The 19686-nt window shown below is 40.3% G+C and overlaps 1 protein-coding gene across 2 annotated transcripts in view; it reads left to right on the forward strand.

Moving 5' to 3' along the window:
* The window catches only part of SCUBE1 (signal peptide, CUB domain and EGF like domain containing 1), a 194734-nt gene that overhangs the window by 167827 nt on the left and 7221 nt on the right, over positions 1-19686 (forward strand). For both annotated transcript variants that reach the window (XM_032106283.1, XM_032106284.1), the window contains 12 exons: positions 1009-1131; positions 4491-4610; positions 5662-5754; positions 6443-6559; positions 8145-8303; positions 9310-9513; positions 10882-11043; positions 14342-14509; positions 15352-15513; positions 16905-17102; positions 18550-18702; positions 19176-19255. In XM_032106283.1, coding sequence (XP_031962174.1) covers positions 1009-1131; positions 4491-4610; positions 5662-5754; positions 6443-6559; positions 8145-8303; positions 9310-9513; positions 10882-11043; positions 14342-14509; positions 15352-15513; positions 16905-17102; positions 18550-18702; positions 19176-19255 — 1739 coding nt within the window. The remainder of the gene's footprint in view (positions 1-1008; positions 1132-4490; positions 4611-5661; positions 5755-6442; positions 6560-8144; positions 8304-9309; positions 9514-10881; positions 11044-14341; positions 14510-15351; positions 15514-16904; positions 17103-18549; positions 18703-19175; positions 19256-19686) is intronic.

Here is a 19686-nt window from a genome sequence, read left to right on the forward strand (position 1 = left end):
TTCAATAAGACTGAAGAAGGACCAAAACTCTAACTGGAAATACTCAGTGCTGAACTTTGAGCAAAAACATAACCAGATCCAAACCTCCTGCTTTTTTCCATTATGAGCAGATACAACATCACAACTCTGAATCCAGATTCGTCCAGGCCTCAAGTTTTGCCACTTAGGCCTGTCATTAGTTTGAGTCCTTGCATGCTTAATTTTGAAGTCTACCAGTGAGCCAGAGCATTAGAAATTCTGTGTATCTCCTGTTGATTCGGTGTCATTTCAGCTCATTAAATAAATAAACATCCTCCTGGTGGTGGGAAGAGAGGAGATGAGAGATTGCCCTTGTTGGCATAAGTACATGAATGATGAGTGCATGGACTGAAAAGGATCCACATCATACTGGCTAAATGCTTTTCTAATGTCCCAAAAGTTGAAAGATTTTCTGTGGAATATCACTGATAACATATAGGATAGTTTCTTTGCCTTCTTGCAAGCTTTACCTTGTAATTTTATTCGAGGAGTAGAAGCCTAAACTACACTTCATCTGCTAAGTTTCTGTCGAATGCATCATTTCCTCCTTCACCTGAATTTCTAAAAGAAAACTCTGGGAATCACTGTGTAAATTTATCTGCTTGTTTTGCAGAAGTGCTATAATCTCACAGAGGTTTATGCCTTTGACATTTTTCTATATAATGCATTATTGTCTAGATGCAGCAGAGACTTTTGAGCATGTTTTGTATCTTGTGAGTACTTCCAAGAATTTCAGTGGAACTAGTCCTGGCAAGTAAACTGTACCAGATGCATAAATCCATGGGAGAGTAGGAGCTGGACAGGTTAAGGACAAATACATGCAATATGCACTGAAGTTGTTTGGCACTGTCTGTCTTTATATATTTTTATTTAGACTCAGATGTAAAATGTACAGTAGAAATAGATTTCCTTATGCAAATCATATCTTAATGCATGGTACATGTGTGTACACATGGTTAAGACTCTTCACAACTTTAAAAATGTTTTCAGATATTGATGAATGCAGCATCAGCAATGGTAGCTGTGACTTTGGGTGCCTTAATACCATGGGAAGCTATGAGTGTGTCTGCCCACCTGGAAAGAAACTGCACTGGAATAAAAAGGACTGTGTTGGTAAGTGTGGAAGTGAGACTCAGAAGTGACTGTGGTGAGGTTCCTGTTCTCCAGGAGGGTGGAAAAGCCCATGGTTTTGCTTGAGAGAGGCTTCATTTTCACAATCTAGACCCCCAAATTAATTTTATAAACTCAGGTAACACCTGATCCTGTGGAGCTCCATGGGCTAGGATACAACTGCAGGTCAATTAGTGAAGGAACAGTGTGTTGGATTTTATTTATGTGGAATGCTTTTTTTAAGCTTATGAGTCCATTCACAGAAATCTAAGTATTGTTATTATCTTATGTATTTTATACTTTTGTCCTTAATTTGCCCTTTTCCCATCTCTGTAATGTCACCTGTTACTCTGTTTACCTCTAACACTATTTAGAATATTCAAAATATTTAACTGTTTACAGGTAAGACATGGTATTCATGGTATAATTGGGGTACTCACAGAACCATGCCCCAATTTTTCAAATTATCTCTAAAGGTATCCTGCCTCATATAAAGTACTGATACTAGCTGAGTCAAAAGTATTAATCAAATGAACACAAATCCTGAGACCAAGAAACTTCTGGCACTTGCTGCTAGTGCCACTTTGTGGCAGACCTGAATTTCTTTATCCTTTAAATAGATTACTTCTTTTCTGGAGTCTTATTTGAAGCACAGAAAATCTTGGTCATGGCTACAGCCAAAGTATTTTCTGTGAGATTTTAATTCTGGTTTTTCATTTTTAATGAGAATGGCATACCTGGGCATTTTATGGCCAAATTTTTAACCACAAATAACTTCTCATAGGCACATTTGTATTCCTGTTACTAGGGGATGATGCCTAATACCTAACTGGGAGCAAGAAAAAGGGGAATCTGCTTTCAGGGAATCTCTGCACATACAGAGAGAAAGCACTTCTTAATCTGGAGTAGAGAGCACTGCACTGGCCTCATGTGATCACACAATTGTGGCATTTTTTACATGGATACATCAGTATGGAAAGCACTTTATAACCAAGGCGGGGTGGGGGGTGAGAGCCTCAAGCTGAATTCCAGCCTTTGCCATTATGTTCTTCCTAACCACAATTAAGTGCTTCACTTTCCTGCTTACCTGTCTGTACATTACCTTCCCTGCTATGTAGAGAACTAAGCATTGTGACAGTAAGAAATAGCTCACTGTTATTTGTAGTTATCCACTGGGTCTCCCTTGCCATATACCAGTTATTCCTCTGGAAAGGATTTTGTAAGTTAACAGCTGGGACTAAAATTTTTGGAGGTCTGGTATAAAGTTAGACTACTTGTGCAATATTCCCTCTCAATGTACTAAGAATGCTGTTCCCATGGTAAGAGGCTGTATTGAAAATATTTTCCTGGTTGTAAATTTCTCCTCATTATTTAAAATGCTCAGCTGGAAGATGGAAGTAGAATGCTCTTGTCTGTTGATGCACACTCTAGTATTTGATGACTTCAGTGAGGCTTCAAATGAGTGTCATCTCCCTGCTGATCACCTGCCTTTATTACCAACATTTTTGAGAGGAAACTATATTCTAAATTGTTACAAAAGCACAATAAAAAGCAGAGGAATTGTATTTAGTGATCCTGAATGCCACGTGATTTGGAGACATTTGCAGTAACAAAACCCTCTCTTACTGAGCAGTGGAAATTTGTGTTTTGTTGCCTCCTCAGTCCAAGGAAATAGTTCCTTTAAAGACATCACCAGAGCAACATAGAAGACTTAGGAGGGAGATAAGTGGAGGATGATTATTCCCATATTTGAGATGTGAACATCAGGCATGTTTATGGGACTTGTATATATTTATATTTAATGACCAGCGAGGCCAGGAATACAAACCAGCTGGAGGCTGCTGGGACTCTTCCTCTGCACTCAAGCCAAGACAGGCAACACTCATTCCAGCTACTGCATTGGAACTGCTTGGTTTCGTGCTGGTTTTACTGGGCTTTTCCCAAGCCCTGGTAGACCCAAACCAGTCTAGCTGCTACAGCTCTGGTGTCAGAAGCACCCCCTACCTCAGTGTGGTCTGCTAGTGAGCTGACAGGTAGGAAAAATGACATTTGCAGTACCACAGCAGTGAGAAAAACAAATGTCAGCCAAACCTGTCTTGTAAGGTGAGCAGGTTTGGAGGAAACAGTTGGAAGAAAACAGTAGCAAGAAACATTTGGAGAAAAATCATGTACCTGAAACAGCATTTCTGTGAGGCTGAAGCAAGAACTGCCCTTCAGCCACTTGGCTGAGATTTAAGCAGCTGCTGCAGAAATAGCTGCTTGAAGAGGTGCCCAGCTGCACTTGATAGGAAGTCAGTGCAGAGGGGAACCTCTGGGGAAAGGAGGGAAGCAGTGAGGCCTCCTCCCTGTAGGAAGTGATGGCATGTGCCAACAGCAGCCGAGAATGAACCTTGTCATTTGTGAGGGAAAAGATGTACTTCAGTAATATTTCAATCCAAAAGGATGGCAAATTAAAATAAATGCACGTTTATGATTATCAGTGTCATACCATCATCTCAGGATGAAGCACAGAGACTGCTCCAACAATTAACAACAACTTCATGTGCTTTCTGCTAAAACACAAGCACTCCCTTATCCAAGTACAAAGAGTCACTTGTGAGACCTGCAGGCTTCTCTGTCTTCATCCTGCCATGAAGTGAAGATGAGAAGCTGGGTTTCTCCTTCACATGAGCTGCACTGTGCCTCATGCTGTGGACACTGATGTGAAATGGCTCTGTGATCTCTTTGTGTGTCACAGGGTCCCTTCTAGCATTGTTTGGGGCATTTCAGCAGTGTCTGAAAGGACCAGCAGGACCATCCATCTCCATCCCAGCATCTCCTGCCTCACTTCTGCCTGGCTCAGAAGGTTCCTAGCTCCAGAAGCTAGAGCATAGAGCTAAAGTTTAAAAGTCTGTGAGAGTTAGAGAATTAAAAAATACCATTTTAGTGGTCATCTAAACAAACAAATCACTGTGCACAGTGTGTAGTTGGTCTGTTAAAACAGAGAGCTCTGCCTCCGAACGGGGGAAAGGAAATCTCAGGGCAATAGTGTTACCTGTTGCTTCTGAGATCGAGATGTGCACACAGAATTGTGCTCATAGAGTCACCTGCCTATCCAGATCCTGGAGTAGAGGATAGGAGGGAAAGACTGGTCTAGAATTTAGGTGTAAAAATGTGAAGGAGTTTCATTTTCAAGTACAAGCTCAACATCCAAATCCAGACGCTCTCCCTTAACACGTGCTTATTTCAGAAATACGTGTATCTGCCATTATGGTTTTTGCCCCTTCCTGCCTTTTCTCACCATTGTATCCAAGTGTGCACACAAGGTTCTGGGTTGGGCAGCATCCGATTGTTTCATATGTCTTTCTTTTTTTTCTCCTCAGAGATGGTGAAATGTCTCCCAAATGCCAAACCAGCTCCCAAGGCTCAGCTAGTGTGCAGTAAGACAGGAGGCATAGAGAGCTGCTTCCTGTCGTGCCCATCCAATACTCTTTTTGTTCCAGGTTTGTACAAAGTATTTGTCCTCTTACGTCTAGGGTGTGACTTGATGATTTTTCTCTGTTAATGTATTCATGATTTTTGCATTCATTTTTTGATATGGACAACAGTAAATGAGCAAAACATCACTATAAATTAAATCAAGAAGAGCGGATTGTCAACTACACATGAGAACTTTGGTCCTTCATTGCCTAATTTGAGGTGTCAGTTGCGAAGGTGGGAAAATTCTAACAAAAAGCTTGTATTAAAAAGTAACAGGAATTCACTGAAATCAGCTGTTCATTTTTGCCCTCCCTTTTGTCACAGCAATTCAATATATAACAACATTTTTCTGCACCATCCTGGTTAAAGTGGATGTGTCTCTCAGTCCAGCTGAGTAGTATTTATAAAATTTTGGGCATTTTGTTCCCTTCTCTCCTTTTTTTTTTACCATTTGCTACTGGTAGTTTTCATCTTCACAGTTTTGCAGGGAAGGAGGGGGGGATTGCTGCTGCTTTTTCATAGATGTTCTGGCACAGGATTATTTTTGAGTGTCTGCTTTTCACGTTTAGTCTTGGCCCTATATGCAGTCAAGCTATTCAGACTTTATTTTCAGTTTAGCAGAGATTATGGAACTGTGCATTTCCAGGACACGGTTTTATCTCTGCAATATGTAGACACTGTTCTGGTTCTAAGTATGCCATTTTTGTTTCCGCCAAGAAATTCTGTCAGAAGCTGAAGCTAAAATTATTATGAAAGTACATGGTTTATTTTTTAAATTATAGGGGTGATCAAAGCAGAAGGACTTCGCCATGGACAATCACAAAATATTTTTTACATGTGCACAGCTAACCTTGTGCCAAATCACTTACAAAATTATCATTTCAGTGCCGGAAGAAACAACTCTTGCCGTCAACACTGTGAAGTGTTCAAGCATCTGGCGAAGTATTTCAGCCATTTAAAACCCAAGTTCAGCACTTACGATGTCTCCTTGTTTAGCAGCATTAAGAAGTTGAAGCCTCAGGCAGGTGCTTTGTGAGGCTGTTGCCCGTGTGCTGACTGTGTTCTGTCCCCCAGACTCGGAGAACAGCTACACGCTGAGCTGCGGCGTCCCCGCGCAGCACGGCAAGGCGCAGCCCAGGCGCAACACCACCCTGCCCAGCTGCTCAGGTGGGTGCTGCCCTGCTGCTGGGCCCGGGGAGGGAGGGCATGGACCTCCAGGGATTGCAGGACATCAGGCTCGTTCGTTAGGTAAGGCAAGGGTTAAGGTGTTGCCCAATAACAAAAGGAAAAACCTTGCAACAGAGTTAAAGTGTTAAGATAGAAAAGCAGCTCTTTAATGAAAGCTTTCAGGTGTGCAAAGTACGGCATCGTGCACGTGTGGTACAGGAGTTCTGTAATTCTCTAGGGTTAATTAATTAGTATATCTGGCTGGGACATCCAATAGGAAATCAGTTACCCCAGTAACCCACCCTTGGGTCAGCCCCCTTGGAGTTTCCCTACCCTATTCTCTTGATATGTCTCTTAAGTTCTGGTAGAAAATACGATGTCCTTGTCAGGAATTCTCTTCTTAAGAATAAGGCTAAACATAGTAAAAGACAAATTCACCCAAAATCCAACAAGATGTGCAGAGCAAGTGTGGTACTAGCACATTCAATGATCTGTGTGGGCTCAAGGGTAGGTACTCACATGAAAAAAATGTACTTGTGGCAATGAACCCCCTTGCACAAGCTGTGTAATTCTTGGGCTGCCTCTTTTCTATGTCACAAGAAAGCTTTTGAGTCTGTTTTTAAAAATATGTTTCAGATCTCATTTCATTTCTGTCCCAGTGGTAGATTTTTTTACTTTACATCAACAGATTCCCTGGCCCCTCCAATCAAGCAGAAAGCTCGTTTTAAAATCAAAGATGCAAAATGCCATTTACGGCCTCGCAGCAAAGAAAAAACAAAAGATTCTGGGAAGCAGGCTGTTTCAGGTAGGTGGTTTCTTCCAGCATGTAAACAACACTTGTTTTTTTTTTTTTTTTGCTTGTTCATTTGCATGCTTTGTTTTCACACTGCAGACAGGAAAAAAATCAGTCGCAATTTAAGTTCAGGCCAAGGTTCCCACTCTGGCTGAACAGTGCCTTGGGTTGGATCTTGGGGGCTGAAAATCTCACCAGTTGCTTTGAAAAATCTTTGTTCAAAAGTACATGAGTTGGGAATTAAGCTGATCCTTTTTCTGGCCTTGATAATGGCAGAAATACCCTGAGACAAAAAGCTATGACTAATGCAAAGTTATGTGAAACAGGGCTGGTTTGGTTTGGTTTGGTTTGGTTTTCCCAAATGAGTTTTTTAAAAGAAAACAAAAGCTGTTATTTGTTTGGTTTATGCTGGATTAGTAACCTATTGTGGCACCAAAGAAAACTCCTAAGAGGGAAGGTTATTACAAAAATCTGATGTTACGCAGCCTCAGATCTTTTGTTATGAAAGAGTGAGTAGTAATGATGTTAGAAAAAATATTTGTAAGATTTAGATGTAATTAACAAAAATGTGGTGTTAAAAAAGCTATATTGCTGCTTAAAATACCAAACATCTACTGGTGATCCATTCTCTGTTGTGAATTTGTCTTACCACCACTTTCACTAGTGAGTGTTAAGTCTTATATGAGCCCAGAACACAGAAGAGTAAAAATAGCTGTTTTTAAAAAAAGTGAATGGTTTAAAAATTTAGACTCATATTTCATCTTTACCCTGCAATCTGCACATTTATGCCTCTAATTTTGCAAGTGTTGACTTAGGTCTTTGTCATTAAGATGCTTGCCCCTGTGAATAAGATGTGATTATCAGATTCATTTTTAAAGTCATAGAAGCTGAATTTAATTTTTTGGTCCATACAATCCCTTGGATGCATTTCCTTGTCCTTTGCTTGCTTTGCTTTGTGTTTATGTCATCTGAACCTCTAACAGTAAGATTATACCATACAACCACACCCTCAGAATTAAATCCTTCTGGTAGCTTGAGTGCTACAAATTGCTCCCTGACCTGGAAGGTCTATCACCTGTGGCAAACTATGATTCCTGCTCAGATAAAACCTTCCAATACATTTTCATAACCTCACAATCAAAGCCTTTTAAAGCCTTTGCTATCCGATGATTGTCACTTCTGAAAGGGATGGAATACCTGCTGATAGTTTCTAGAGGCCCAGGCCTGACATTCTCATAGATTTATGAAATTGACTCTCTAGCCATCATCAAATGTCTGTTTATAGTATTTGCTGATTTAAAATAATTTCTGTAAAGAGCTTTCTAATCCTTATGCAGGAAAGGGCTGGGCAGTTTTTAGGCATTGAAGGTAGCACTGCACAGCTGAGCATCACCAGACTGTGCTTATGCCTTCTGCATTCCCTGGCAAAAGAAGCAAACCCAGCACTGCCCAGAGAAGGAGATGTCTCACAACACACAGGAAACACTACGAAGCCTGTCACTGCATTCATGATAACCCAGTGAGATATCACTTGTTAGCCTGTCACTTGCCACTTTCCTACTTGATTTCTTTTCTGTGTTGCTTCTCTCATGCAAAGGAGGTCAGTTCTCCTGTACAGACAGCTGTCAGGTGACCTTTGTGAATCTCAAGTGCGATTCCTCCAAGAAAAAACGCAGAGGCCGCAAGTCACCGTCAAAAGAAGTGTCCCATATCACAGCAGAGTTTGAAGTGGAGATGAAGTCTGAAGAAGTCTCAGGTTTGTGAAAGATTGTTCTACGGAGAGAAATCAGAATTTACTTCCTCAGTGTGTTGTTAAAATCTCTTTGATGCTATTTCATCCAGCTGCCATGAACACCTTTTAGCACAAGCCTCACTCAGTGGCCTTTCCAAACTCAAAGTTTCAGAGATTTAATTGAAAAGAACCAGGGATGAAATTAAGCCAAAGGAACAAAGATTAAACCTGCATCCAAATTCCTTCAAGGCCTTGAGTTAAGTCATGTGCTTTAATTCAGTCTGATTTCTTTAAACAGCAGAAGTGCTAATTGATATACAGGGAACATAAAGATTAGGTAGAAGTTCTGCAAAAATGATGGTAAAAATATCCTCCAAAATGTAAGTTGCTGAGTATTAAGTCTGTGAATCACACAGTTTTATCACACAGTTGATAAATTCATGTTTTCTTACCAAACTTCAGGAATAAAACTAATTGATTTAAGTTCTTAATGAGATGGAATATTATCTTATAAATTCCAGCCAAAGAAAATGTGGACTGAATCCTATAAAGATGTCAGTCCTCAAAGGCAGATTTCTTAACTTTGAGGAGCGCCTCATTAGCCAAGTGATTCAAACAGTAGTCGTGCATGAAAGCACCTTTCTTTTTGTCACTGACACGAAGGTGTTTAGGTCAGGGAAGTGGCAGGAGTTCCTAATCAACTGAGAAAAGCATGGCCAGTGAAAATTCAGGAACATTAATGGTGGCAGACTGAACACACCTGGAAGGAGAACACATTGGGATTGTCGCTTTCTGCAGTACTCAGCATGCACTTGTAGGCCATGGAACTGTTCCATGGACCTCAGGATACTGTCCTGTCCCTTTGAAAGGCCTGATCTTGAATGCAGTGAGCTGCTGCTTCAGTTTATATGGACAAGACAGTGAAGCAAACAGAGGCGTCACAGTGCAACGCAGGCTAAGCTTTTTGTTAAGCACCTCTTTTAAACATGAATCTCAATTGCTTCTAGTTTTGTTATCATTTCCCATCTAGACACCTGTAACATTGACTGTGTTCGGAAAAGGATGGAGCAGAAGCTGCAAACTGCAATCAAAACATTGAGGAAATCTATTAATAAACAGCAATTTTACATTCAGTTTTCTGGGACAGAATATGAAGTGGCTCAGAAGCCAGCTAAAGCTACTGAAGGGCATGAAGCGTGCAGTACAGGGCAAGTACTGCAGGATGGAAAATGTGGTAAGTCCCAACAGCTCAAATATTCAGTCATATCCCCCAAAACAAGCAGTCCAAAATTACCTTTTCCATGGTGAATCAGGGAGGAAATCTCTGAGATAATGATTGAGAATTTAATACTCCGTATATATGCATGGACCATAGATGGTTCATAAGACTCTGAGGGGAATTCATTAGATGGTTGTAGGAAATCAAAAGCATAAATATGGATACATTCCCATGCTGTCAGGTGGTAGGTATCAAAACCTGCCACAAGACAATGTTGGCAATCAGTTCCCAGTTGCTCCCATCTTATCAAAATATAATTACAATTCCGTAAAATAATAATATGATGTTTACCTCGTTGCTATATATTTACTTTTACACCACCACTCTCACTCACCTCACCACCAAATAATGTGTGATCCATGGATATGTTCTATTTAATGCTCAAGAGGTCCAGTTAAAAAAAATTATAGCAATCTATTTTATGTAAAATACTTAATTTCTTTCAGCCTTTTCACATAGGCACTCAATGTGCTTTGCTGGGGACAGTGTGCTTGTGCAATCTTATTAATGGCAGTTCGCAGCACTGCAAGCTTTCTAATCACTTATTCAAAAATCATCATATCTATTTCTCCAGCTTTTTAGACAGCAAGTGACTTACAAGCCAAAAGAAGTCAGATGTGATAGGTGCTTCCAATGAGTGGGTTCAGAGGTAGTTGTCATCATATGGGAACAGTGGTTTATAAACTGTATTTGAAAGACTGTTGCTATTAGTTTCTAGAAACTCAGGCATTTTAACCACCCCTATCCAGCAGAGAAAAATGTGTAATGCAGTTACATGCCCTGTTGTAGCAAGAAAAGCTCGTGTATTCATATCTGTATTTAAGATGCTGTACAGTGGGGTATCTGAGTTGCAAGAGACACAAATTATTACAGGGAATACATTGCCCATGGAGAAATCTCTAGAACTGATCTCAGGAGACAGACTTTTTCTAGTCATCTGCCATAAACCCAACTTGTAACTGCACCTGGTATAAACTAAAAGCTCACATTTCCCACACTTTGTGCAGCACTGCTTTAATGAACTGCAAGATACTGTTTTAAGACTGCACCCAGTAACACACGTGTGAGAAACACCTGAGTGCATTACAAAGCCGTTTAATAGTTTGAACAATAGAAGTAGGACCTCACCCTGATAGAAACTGACCTAGACTACAGTGGAGATGTGGTTTACACCAGATGAAGATCCTGGCCTAACATGTGCGAAACATGTGCCATCATAATCCTGGGGCCAAAGACATCCATCTTCTCTAAATGTTTGCTATTAGGACAAATAATGTGATCAAAATGAACATCCTTACGTAGCCTCCCCTTCTCTTTCCTCAGTTACCTGCAGCACGGGCACCTTTTATAGCGGAGAACACAATCAGTGCGTTCCGTGCTCGCCAGGAACGTACCAGGACACAGAAGGTCAGCTCACCTGTGAGCCTTGCCCCAGTAACGATGGCCAGGGAGTGGCGGGCGCCCGGAACGTGTCGGAATGTGGAGGCAAGTTGAACGTGGTTATAAAAGCTTTAGGTGTTGCCACACACCCTGTGAGGCAGGGAGGCTGCGAGAGGAGAGAGCCTGCCACACTTCTGTCTTGTAAAGGTAACAGAAGAAACCTCTGTGCCTTTACGAGAAATGGAGGGTTGGGCTTGGGCCGTGCACTCACATTGCTGACAAGAAGATGGGATCTGCTACAGCAATGTGAGTTGTGGTATGGAAATGAGCAAGCCAAGCAGAGCACTTTGTGCTTCAAGTCAGATATGGAAGTACCTTGACTTGTAAGGATTCATCAGTATATTGTGAGCCAAAGAAATGAATTACTTTGGACTGGTATTGGTGAGTCTAATAATGAATCCACTGATTTAATGTTTTGCATGAGATGCAGCTTACCTGCTCTCATTAGCAGCAATTATAAATTTGAGATAGTTATGCTGCAAGGATCTGTAAGCCAGACTCAGAACTAATGACTGCAACTTTTAGTGCTGCTTGAATGCACTGTAGCTTTTAGCAAGTGATGTAGCATCTCTGATTCAACTTCATGATTTATAAACTAAATTATAATGATGATAATACCTGGTGCTTCTACTGTAATTTGATCAGTATAAGTTTTTAAGACAAAAAACCTGCTAATTATTTTCTTTACCTCATTTCATTACAGACTATCAAAATCTACTTTGTAACAGATACATTATCTGACTTTTAAATAAATCTGTCCTATCTGCTGCACAAGTTCTAGCTTGACAACTCATCCATGCAATTTACATTAATGCTTTCTTCAAGGATATCTAAAGTGAACACGTGGCAAATGTCACTTGAGAAACTGCTACTTTTTCCCATCTGCTGAATAAAAAATAACTGTAGTGTCTCCAGTCCAAACATATGATAAATTTTGCTGATTTGCTGTATGAAGGAACTATCAGAGGAAAAATTTGAAACACCTGTGCATCTTTGCTATGCTGATTTGTATTTATCCAAAACACAAGAATAGCTTATCAAAATACAGTCTGAGTTTATAAAGATTGACTATAGCATACTGACAAAAGCAGCATAGCAACTAGAGGAAAAAGACTTTTGTTTCAAGGCTTAAATTGGAATTACTGTTCTGTACAACAACAAAAAGAAACCCTTCTGATTATTTTTGCTGGATGGATTTATCTCCCAATATTTACTGTCAGATCACAACAGTGTTTTTCTGCTCAGCTCTCCCCTTTTCCTCTGGAAGTGGCAAGAGAGAATATGCTTTGGACTTCATAAATTTCCCTGTCAAAGATTTTATCAAAATTTGTGTCAGCACGTGATGAAACAGTGTATTTTTGATAGCCAGACTTTGTTAGAAATGTACTCACTGCCAGTAATCAATAGTATTTTTGCATCCTATCTTCCAGAGCAGAAATGCTTGTGCAGTAATCAATTAACTTTTACTGAAATCCTCACTGCTAAAGGTGAGGTATGTACATTCCACAAGTATGTCAGATGTTTTAAGTGCCTGTTGTGCAGAAATCGCTTGTAGCTGCAAGTGAACTCCGTGCTGGGGGAGTTGCCCCTGCCTGGATGCCAGGCACCCACCAAAGCTGATCTATCACTGCCCTCCTCAGCTGGAGAGGGGAGAGACAGGATAACAAAGGTTCATGACTTAAGGGCAGGGAGAGACCACTCACCAAATATCAAACAGACTCGAACTGGGAAAATTCAGTGAATTCATTACTAATCAAAATCAAAGCAGGATAAAGAGAAATAAAATATCTCTTAAAAACACCTCTTCCACACTCCTCTCTCCTTCCCAGCTCTACCTCCTCCCCCCCAGCAGCACAGGGAGATGGAAATGGAGGTTCTGGTCATTTCATCACACTGATGTTCCTGCTGCTGCTTCAGCGTGGGGTCCCTCCAACAGGAGACTTCATTAACTTCTTCAGTTTGACTCCATCTCATGGGCAAGAGTTCTCCAGATGAGTCACTTTTCCACAGGGTCAGTCCTTCAGGCACAGCCTGCTCCAGCATGGGTCCCCCAGAGGGCCACAAGTCCCGCCAGGAAACCGGTTCTGGTCTGGGTTCCAGTAACTGATTGGACCAGGCCAGGTACACCAGTTTTGCTACTAAAAACAAGAGCAGAATTGTCTTCAAATTAGTAACATCATAATATTTCTCTGAGGTCTATGTCGCAACAGCCAGTTTGTACAGTCATATTCCAGCCAGCTGGGATGGAAGAACAAGTAAATCCTGGAGATCCTGGCCCCACAGGTGTCCACAGGAGTTTGGCTTTTGGGGGGACAGAACCTGAACTTTGCTTTCACTCAGGGGCTCTAGTTCATCCTAAGAACCAAAGTTCCTTGTTCATGCCAAGCACCCAAGATACTGAATGCCCCAAGCATTTCCCAACAAGTATCAGGGCTCTTACGAGACTCCAACAATACCTAGAGCTCTCAAAACTTTCTTGTTTTCCAGCCAGTTGTTTCTGTCTGCTGTGCAGTTCTTAGGGAAGCTAAATTACAAAGTCCTGGGATTAGGCAGCCTCAGGGAATATGTAGCATCTCACAGCGCTGGTGTCCCCGTCTGGAGTGGTGTGAAGATACACATTCATGCCATAATCCTGAAAAACCTGATATCCTGCTTCTCAGGTTGTCACAGAGTAAAGTACTCAAGCTAGCGAGAACCAAGCCAAACAAATGCCTATCAGAAACTGCCTGGAGAATGAGTTTGGAAACTTCTGTCAGTAGATCCATTGACAAAACAATTTGCTTTACACAAATCACTACTTCCTGGCAGAGGAGCATCTGACAAGCACTACTTTTCACAACTACGTGGAAAGCTGCTAGTGTTAGGTATTCTCACAGAGAAGGTGCTGGACTGGTACCATCCCATCTCGTAAACCCCATGATCCACTGTCCATATCTCTAAAATGGAGATACAAAAATTTGCTTCATAGGCATGGTGCAGTTTCATTTTTCCCTATAAAAGTGCTTTGAAATATTGAGATGAAAGCCTTGGTGTAAGTACAAAGTATTCTAATGAAATCTTAATAGACCCATTTCTAAAAAAACCAAAACAAATGTAAAAATTATCCAGACAGAAACGTAGTTGCCAAAAAGCATATTATGAAACTGGTTCTATTTACTGGTGGTAGTTTTAGGAAGAAGATACAGGAACAATACAAAATTTGCAGGTAAGACTAGAAATTGATCTGCAGCTGTCTTGATGTCACATGTTCAAGTGAAAGAAAGCCTTGCTAACTACTACTGGGTTTTATACTCCATCCAGAAAAGTCAACACACTAATACAGTTTATAATTTTCAATTTCTAGGGCAGTGTTCTCCTGGGCACTACTCTTCAGATGGTTTTAAACCTTGTACAGTCTGTCCTCTTGGTACATATCAGCCTGAACCAGGAAGGACCCTCTGCTTTCCCTGTGGCGGTGGGCTTGTGACCAAATACGAAGGTGCTGTTTCCTTTCAAGACTGTGAAACCAAAGGTGAATTCAAAATCTTTCCACACTTCCATCTTCTTACTTCTGGGCCTTTGGTTTATTATCATTAGTGCCAAGGGGCTCTTGAAGGCTCCAAAACAAACATTGTCACTGTATGGGCATGTGATTAAATGAAATGGTCAACAAACCTGTAAACTGGGAATGGTCTCCCAAGGTTGTGCAGACTGAAAAGGATTTATGGTTTTCTCTGGAATTTACCACAGGCAAGTATGGGGTCAGCACTGCAGCTGATAAGGGAATCAGCCCCACTGTGTGGCAGTAAATAACACAAACTTGGATTAGACAATGCTTTAGCTTTCTTGTCCTGTATATTTTTATTTACTGTGCCAAAAATACTAAACACTGCAGAAGTTGTATGAAGTTACAGATTGATTACTCATGGGCTAGGCAGAAACTGTAAGCGTACAACGCATTCTGTATTCCATAATATCAACTTCCAGTGCCAATGCTGAAACAGGAATCTGCCCAAATGCATTTTGGTTTAGTTACTGGAATGACATGCTGGTCCTGGCAAACATACACTAATGGAAACTTCTCTCCTGCAACTGTGAAAGTAATTTTTCTTGTTGAGGTGGATTTACATCCACTTCCTTTTATTACAAATATATTAAATACAGTGAGAGATGTGTATCACACATTTCTAAGTCATAAGGGTTCGGCTCTAGTCATGGGGTTTCAGTTGGAAATACTGGGAAATACAGGAAGCTGGTGTCTTTTCTGCCCTTTATGGCCTAATGTTGCAGACCAGGTATGTCCAGGGCAGAGGAAAGTTCTCTCAGCACTGGAGGTTGCTACTTTTTGAAAATAATACACCTCATACCTTGCAGTTCACTGTTCTCCTGGACACTACTACAACTCCACAACACACAGATGCATCCGGTGCCCTGTGGGAACATACCAGCCTGAGTTTGGTCAAAACTACTGCATCACCTGCCCTGGCAACACCAGCACAGATTTCGATGGCTCCACCAATGTCACGCATTGCAAAAGTAAGTTACATTTATATCAGTGACACAGAGCGTGTCTTTGGGTCTGAACTGCAGCTCGAAGGCTCCATCTGTCAGGCTGGACTTCAGTTTTGTACTTCCTAGTTAGCACATATCTGCTGCCAGAGAGAATAGTAAAAGTTGGGAAAACAAGGAGGAAAAAGAGTTGGGAAAGTACCACTTGATGCATATGAGTGTTTTAGCTTTAATATGATTTCACAGAGTGCCAGCTACAAGTTAAAACTACAGAGCCTTTCATTTCCCAGATCCTGTAGCTTGTGTAACAGTGATTAGTATTTCTCTGTGTCTCTGTAGACCAAAATATCTTCTATCAGAGTAACTGCCATTTTAGAATAATTATAAAATATTAGAAGATACGGTCATGCATGCTGCATTTGCCAGGAAATCGCTTATGACAGTGAGATCTTCTTGGAGGCTTTTTTGCAGTACTCAGTCTCCTATCTTAATTACCATTTTAAATATCCCCAAGGATTTCAGTGCAGTGTTGTTTGATCTTTTGTGAATGACTGATTATTTTAGGCAAGAATTTTTTTCATCTCTACCATGCTAATTTAAGAGAATGTTTCTATAATAATTAAGCAATGTCATCTAACTAACTATTGATGTGCAGATCTACTGTAAATTTTTATTCTGATTGTGTGCCATGTGTCTTTTAAGCCCTTCTTAATTTCTAATGTCATTTGAGTAAATTATATGTTTGTATGGAATTTGAAGAAGTTTGATGATCTTCCTGTAAAATAAAACCACCCTTGTTACTTTGCTGTCTTAGATCCTCTCAGTTTTCAAGCCAGTTTCTGACCTTGCATGGTATTTGAGGGTTGGATTAAGCAAAATATTTAAACACGTATCTAATTTTATGTGGATGAGTAGGCCTGGAGAGATCAAGCTTAAGTAACTTGTGCCAAATTCAGTAGGAGTTTTGAAAACTCAGAAAGAAAACCTGATCCCTCAGTGGAGATTCTTTATTAACTGGTTTAATCTAAGATGAAGCAGTGCAGATCTGTAATCAAGTAAGGCTGGCTATTGGGACCAGCACAAACCCAGTTAAAAGCCAAGTAAGTTAAAGCAGAATATGTTCTGCATGTCAGCACGGTATCCATGGTAACCACAATCAGATCATGTTTATTTACCTGTGTTTCTCAATCTAATGTTAAAGCAGCCTGGATGAAGCTTTGAATCAGTTCCTGCACTGGAGATTAAGGTTTTGCAATCCGTTGGAGCAACCTTGTGGATCAAATACTCCTTTACAGCAGGACAATGCGTGCATTTCTAAAGCCACAAGCACGAGTTTAGACTTGCTGGTGACAGATCTAGGAAAACATCTCAGATTAACTAATCAACTAACACAAATGCTAATTTATGTTTCTCCCCAGACCAGCACTGTGGAGGAGAACTGGGGGACTACACTGGCTACATTGAATCGCCCAACTATCCTGGAGACTACCCAGCTAATGTGGAATGCATTTGGAATATAAACCCACCCCCAAAGAGAAGAATACTCATCGTAGTACCTGAGATATTTCTCCCGATTGAAGATGAATGTGGTGATGTTTTAGTAATGAGAAAAAGTGGTAAGTTGCCATACATGGGTTATATTTTCTGCAAACTGATGGAGTGAATAGTTCATATTGAAGGGATGACTGTCTCCAGTGCAGCCAGTGTTTCTGAAAGGTTTCTTGAATGAAGTGGCACAGCAAGTTAAAACAGAACACTGCCAATAACAGTTAGCAGAGTGATATTAATTATTCAAGTTTATTGTCTGAATCACAAAGCAATTAATGGGCTTCTGTCTGGCTCAGTTACCACAAGGGATAAATCACTGCCGCTCTCGAAGTCAACAATGCTAAATTATATTTGGAGAACTATCTCTGTAATCTGTACAAATTGTGCTCTCACTTACCCTTTGTAAATATATATATGCTGCAGTTATTGCTAAATCTGGGCAGTGGGTTGGTACAAATGACACCCTCAAGAAATCCAAAGTTATCCTGCTTTTCTATGGAATGGAGGGGGTGCATTGTGTCTTTGATTATGAAGTTAATTCAACAACTTCTGAAGTTAAGATCCCAATGAGATGCATTCTTTTGCATGGAGGATGTGGGCATCCTTCTGGTGATTTGTTGCTAAATCTCCAACAAGCACCAAACCTGAAAGGCAATTGTTTGTATGGAGTTTTGTTCAAAACAGTGTATTTACTCACAAAAATGGTGTCTTTTATTTGCTAAAACAATTTTCACAACTTTTTATCCCTGAGGGCCTGTGTTGACATTTCTGTATATCAGAAGGAAGACACCTGGTCACTATAGATGGAAGGAAATTATACCTGTCCAGATGAGATTTTTAAAAGGAAAGCACTTACTATAACAAAACACATCAGTTGTCCTTCTAACCCCAAACTGTGGTTCCAACAGTGACCAAAGCCAGTCACATCAGGGTAAAGCTACACTTCAGGCATGATTTGCCCTTCGTGAAGCTGTGTTGGCTGTCACCAGTCACCTCCTCACACGCAGGTTCACTGTTCCGTGGGTCACTGACTCTGTCAGTCTTTTGGTCAGAACTACTACACCAGACATTACATTCTGGTTTTACTGTGTTTTTATTTATAAGTGGTTTATTGCTATCAGATGAACTCCCCAAACTGGGCATGTCAGGGGATGGTTATCATGTCTGCCTGGCATGCAGCTCATCTGTTCTTACCTATGTGGGACAAGCATATGGGAACTCTGGGATACAATGCTAGAGTAGTAAAAAAAAATAAGTAATATTGATAATAATTTTATAAACGTCAAAAATGATACCTCACCATCTGCTTAAGCTTCTTGCTGGGGGACTCCCATTACCTTTATGGAAAAACCTCTATAGGCAAATAAGGACAACATCCATTCTATCCCAAAAAACTTCTGCTCTCGGGAATATGGCAGCTGAGAAGCATCTTGTCAATTTGACATTTCTGACCTCTAGATGAGGAAGGGTGCAGAAAGTTATTTTATAAAGAACATCATTTAACTTTATTTCCAGCTTCTCCTACTTCAATTACTACATATGAAACATGTCAGACATATGAGAGACCTATTGCATTTACCTCAAGATCGAGGAAACTCTGGATTCAGTTCAAGTCAAATGAAGGAAACAGTGGCAAAGGATTTCAGGTCCCCTATGTGACCTACGATGGTGAGAATAGAATTGTTTTTCATCTTTGTGTTATATCTGAATTACAGAAAATTTTCCTTTAGAATATCTCTTACACCGCTTACAGGGACAGAAGAATGAGGAAAAACTTTATGTGACTCATTTAATTTTAGTTGCAAAGACTTTGAAATAACATACATATATGTAATGTTTGAAAAATGATTTTGTATCCCTGTTTCTTCATCTCTAGAGTGGAGATAATACAGCATTATTATCTGGAGGGAGTAGGGTTTTTTTGAGGATGTTACTATTTATAGGGATAATTCAAAATCACTGTTGTAAAGAAATAGAGAATTTTAAAGTTATTAAATTAGAATTCAGCAGCCTGAGAGACACTGAATAATTAACTGGATACAAAATTTCTCACCTCTGTCTTCAAGAGGAGGTCTAGCTCATGTCTGACTACTGCCCTCCCAACAGATGTCACAGTCACTCAACTGACCTTTATTTTTCAGAGGATTACCAACAACTCATAGAAGACATTGTTCGAGACGGCCGATTATATGCGTCAGAAAACCATCAAGAAATTCTCAAGGTAAGATATTTCTGCTTTCTTTGAGGCCAACCAAGAATTCCTTCTCCTACACATTTTCCTAAAATAGTTCTTGTTACCTTGATAGAGTCATTATATTTAAAGCTCAAGGGTGACCCCAAATTCAATTCTCTGTCTTCTGAGGATGATGCTGGTATTTGAAGCAGCTCAAAATCAAGTAGCTCAGTTGGGCTGAGCACATGCTTATGTCCTTTGTGGAATCAGGAACTAAATGAAATGTTTGCTAATATGATTAATAAGATTGTATGTTAGAAAAATTAGTCAGCCAAGAATGAAGAATGTTTTATTTGAAGAGCCCTCTTCAGCCTCAGTCTGACATTTAAGTGTTTAAATGACTCATTAAGTTTGCTGTGCATTAAAAAATCTGTTTACCTAAATCACTATCTTGCCTCAGTAAGAAATGGCTTTCCAAA

The sequence above is a fragment of the Corvus moneduloides genome, chromosome 4, assembly GCF_009650955.1.
Source record: "Corvus moneduloides isolate bCorMon1 chromosome 4, bCorMon1.pri, whole genome shotgun sequence".
Classification (NCBI taxonomy): domain Eukaryota; kingdom Metazoa; phylum Chordata; class Aves; order Passeriformes; family Corvidae; genus Corvus; species Corvus moneduloides.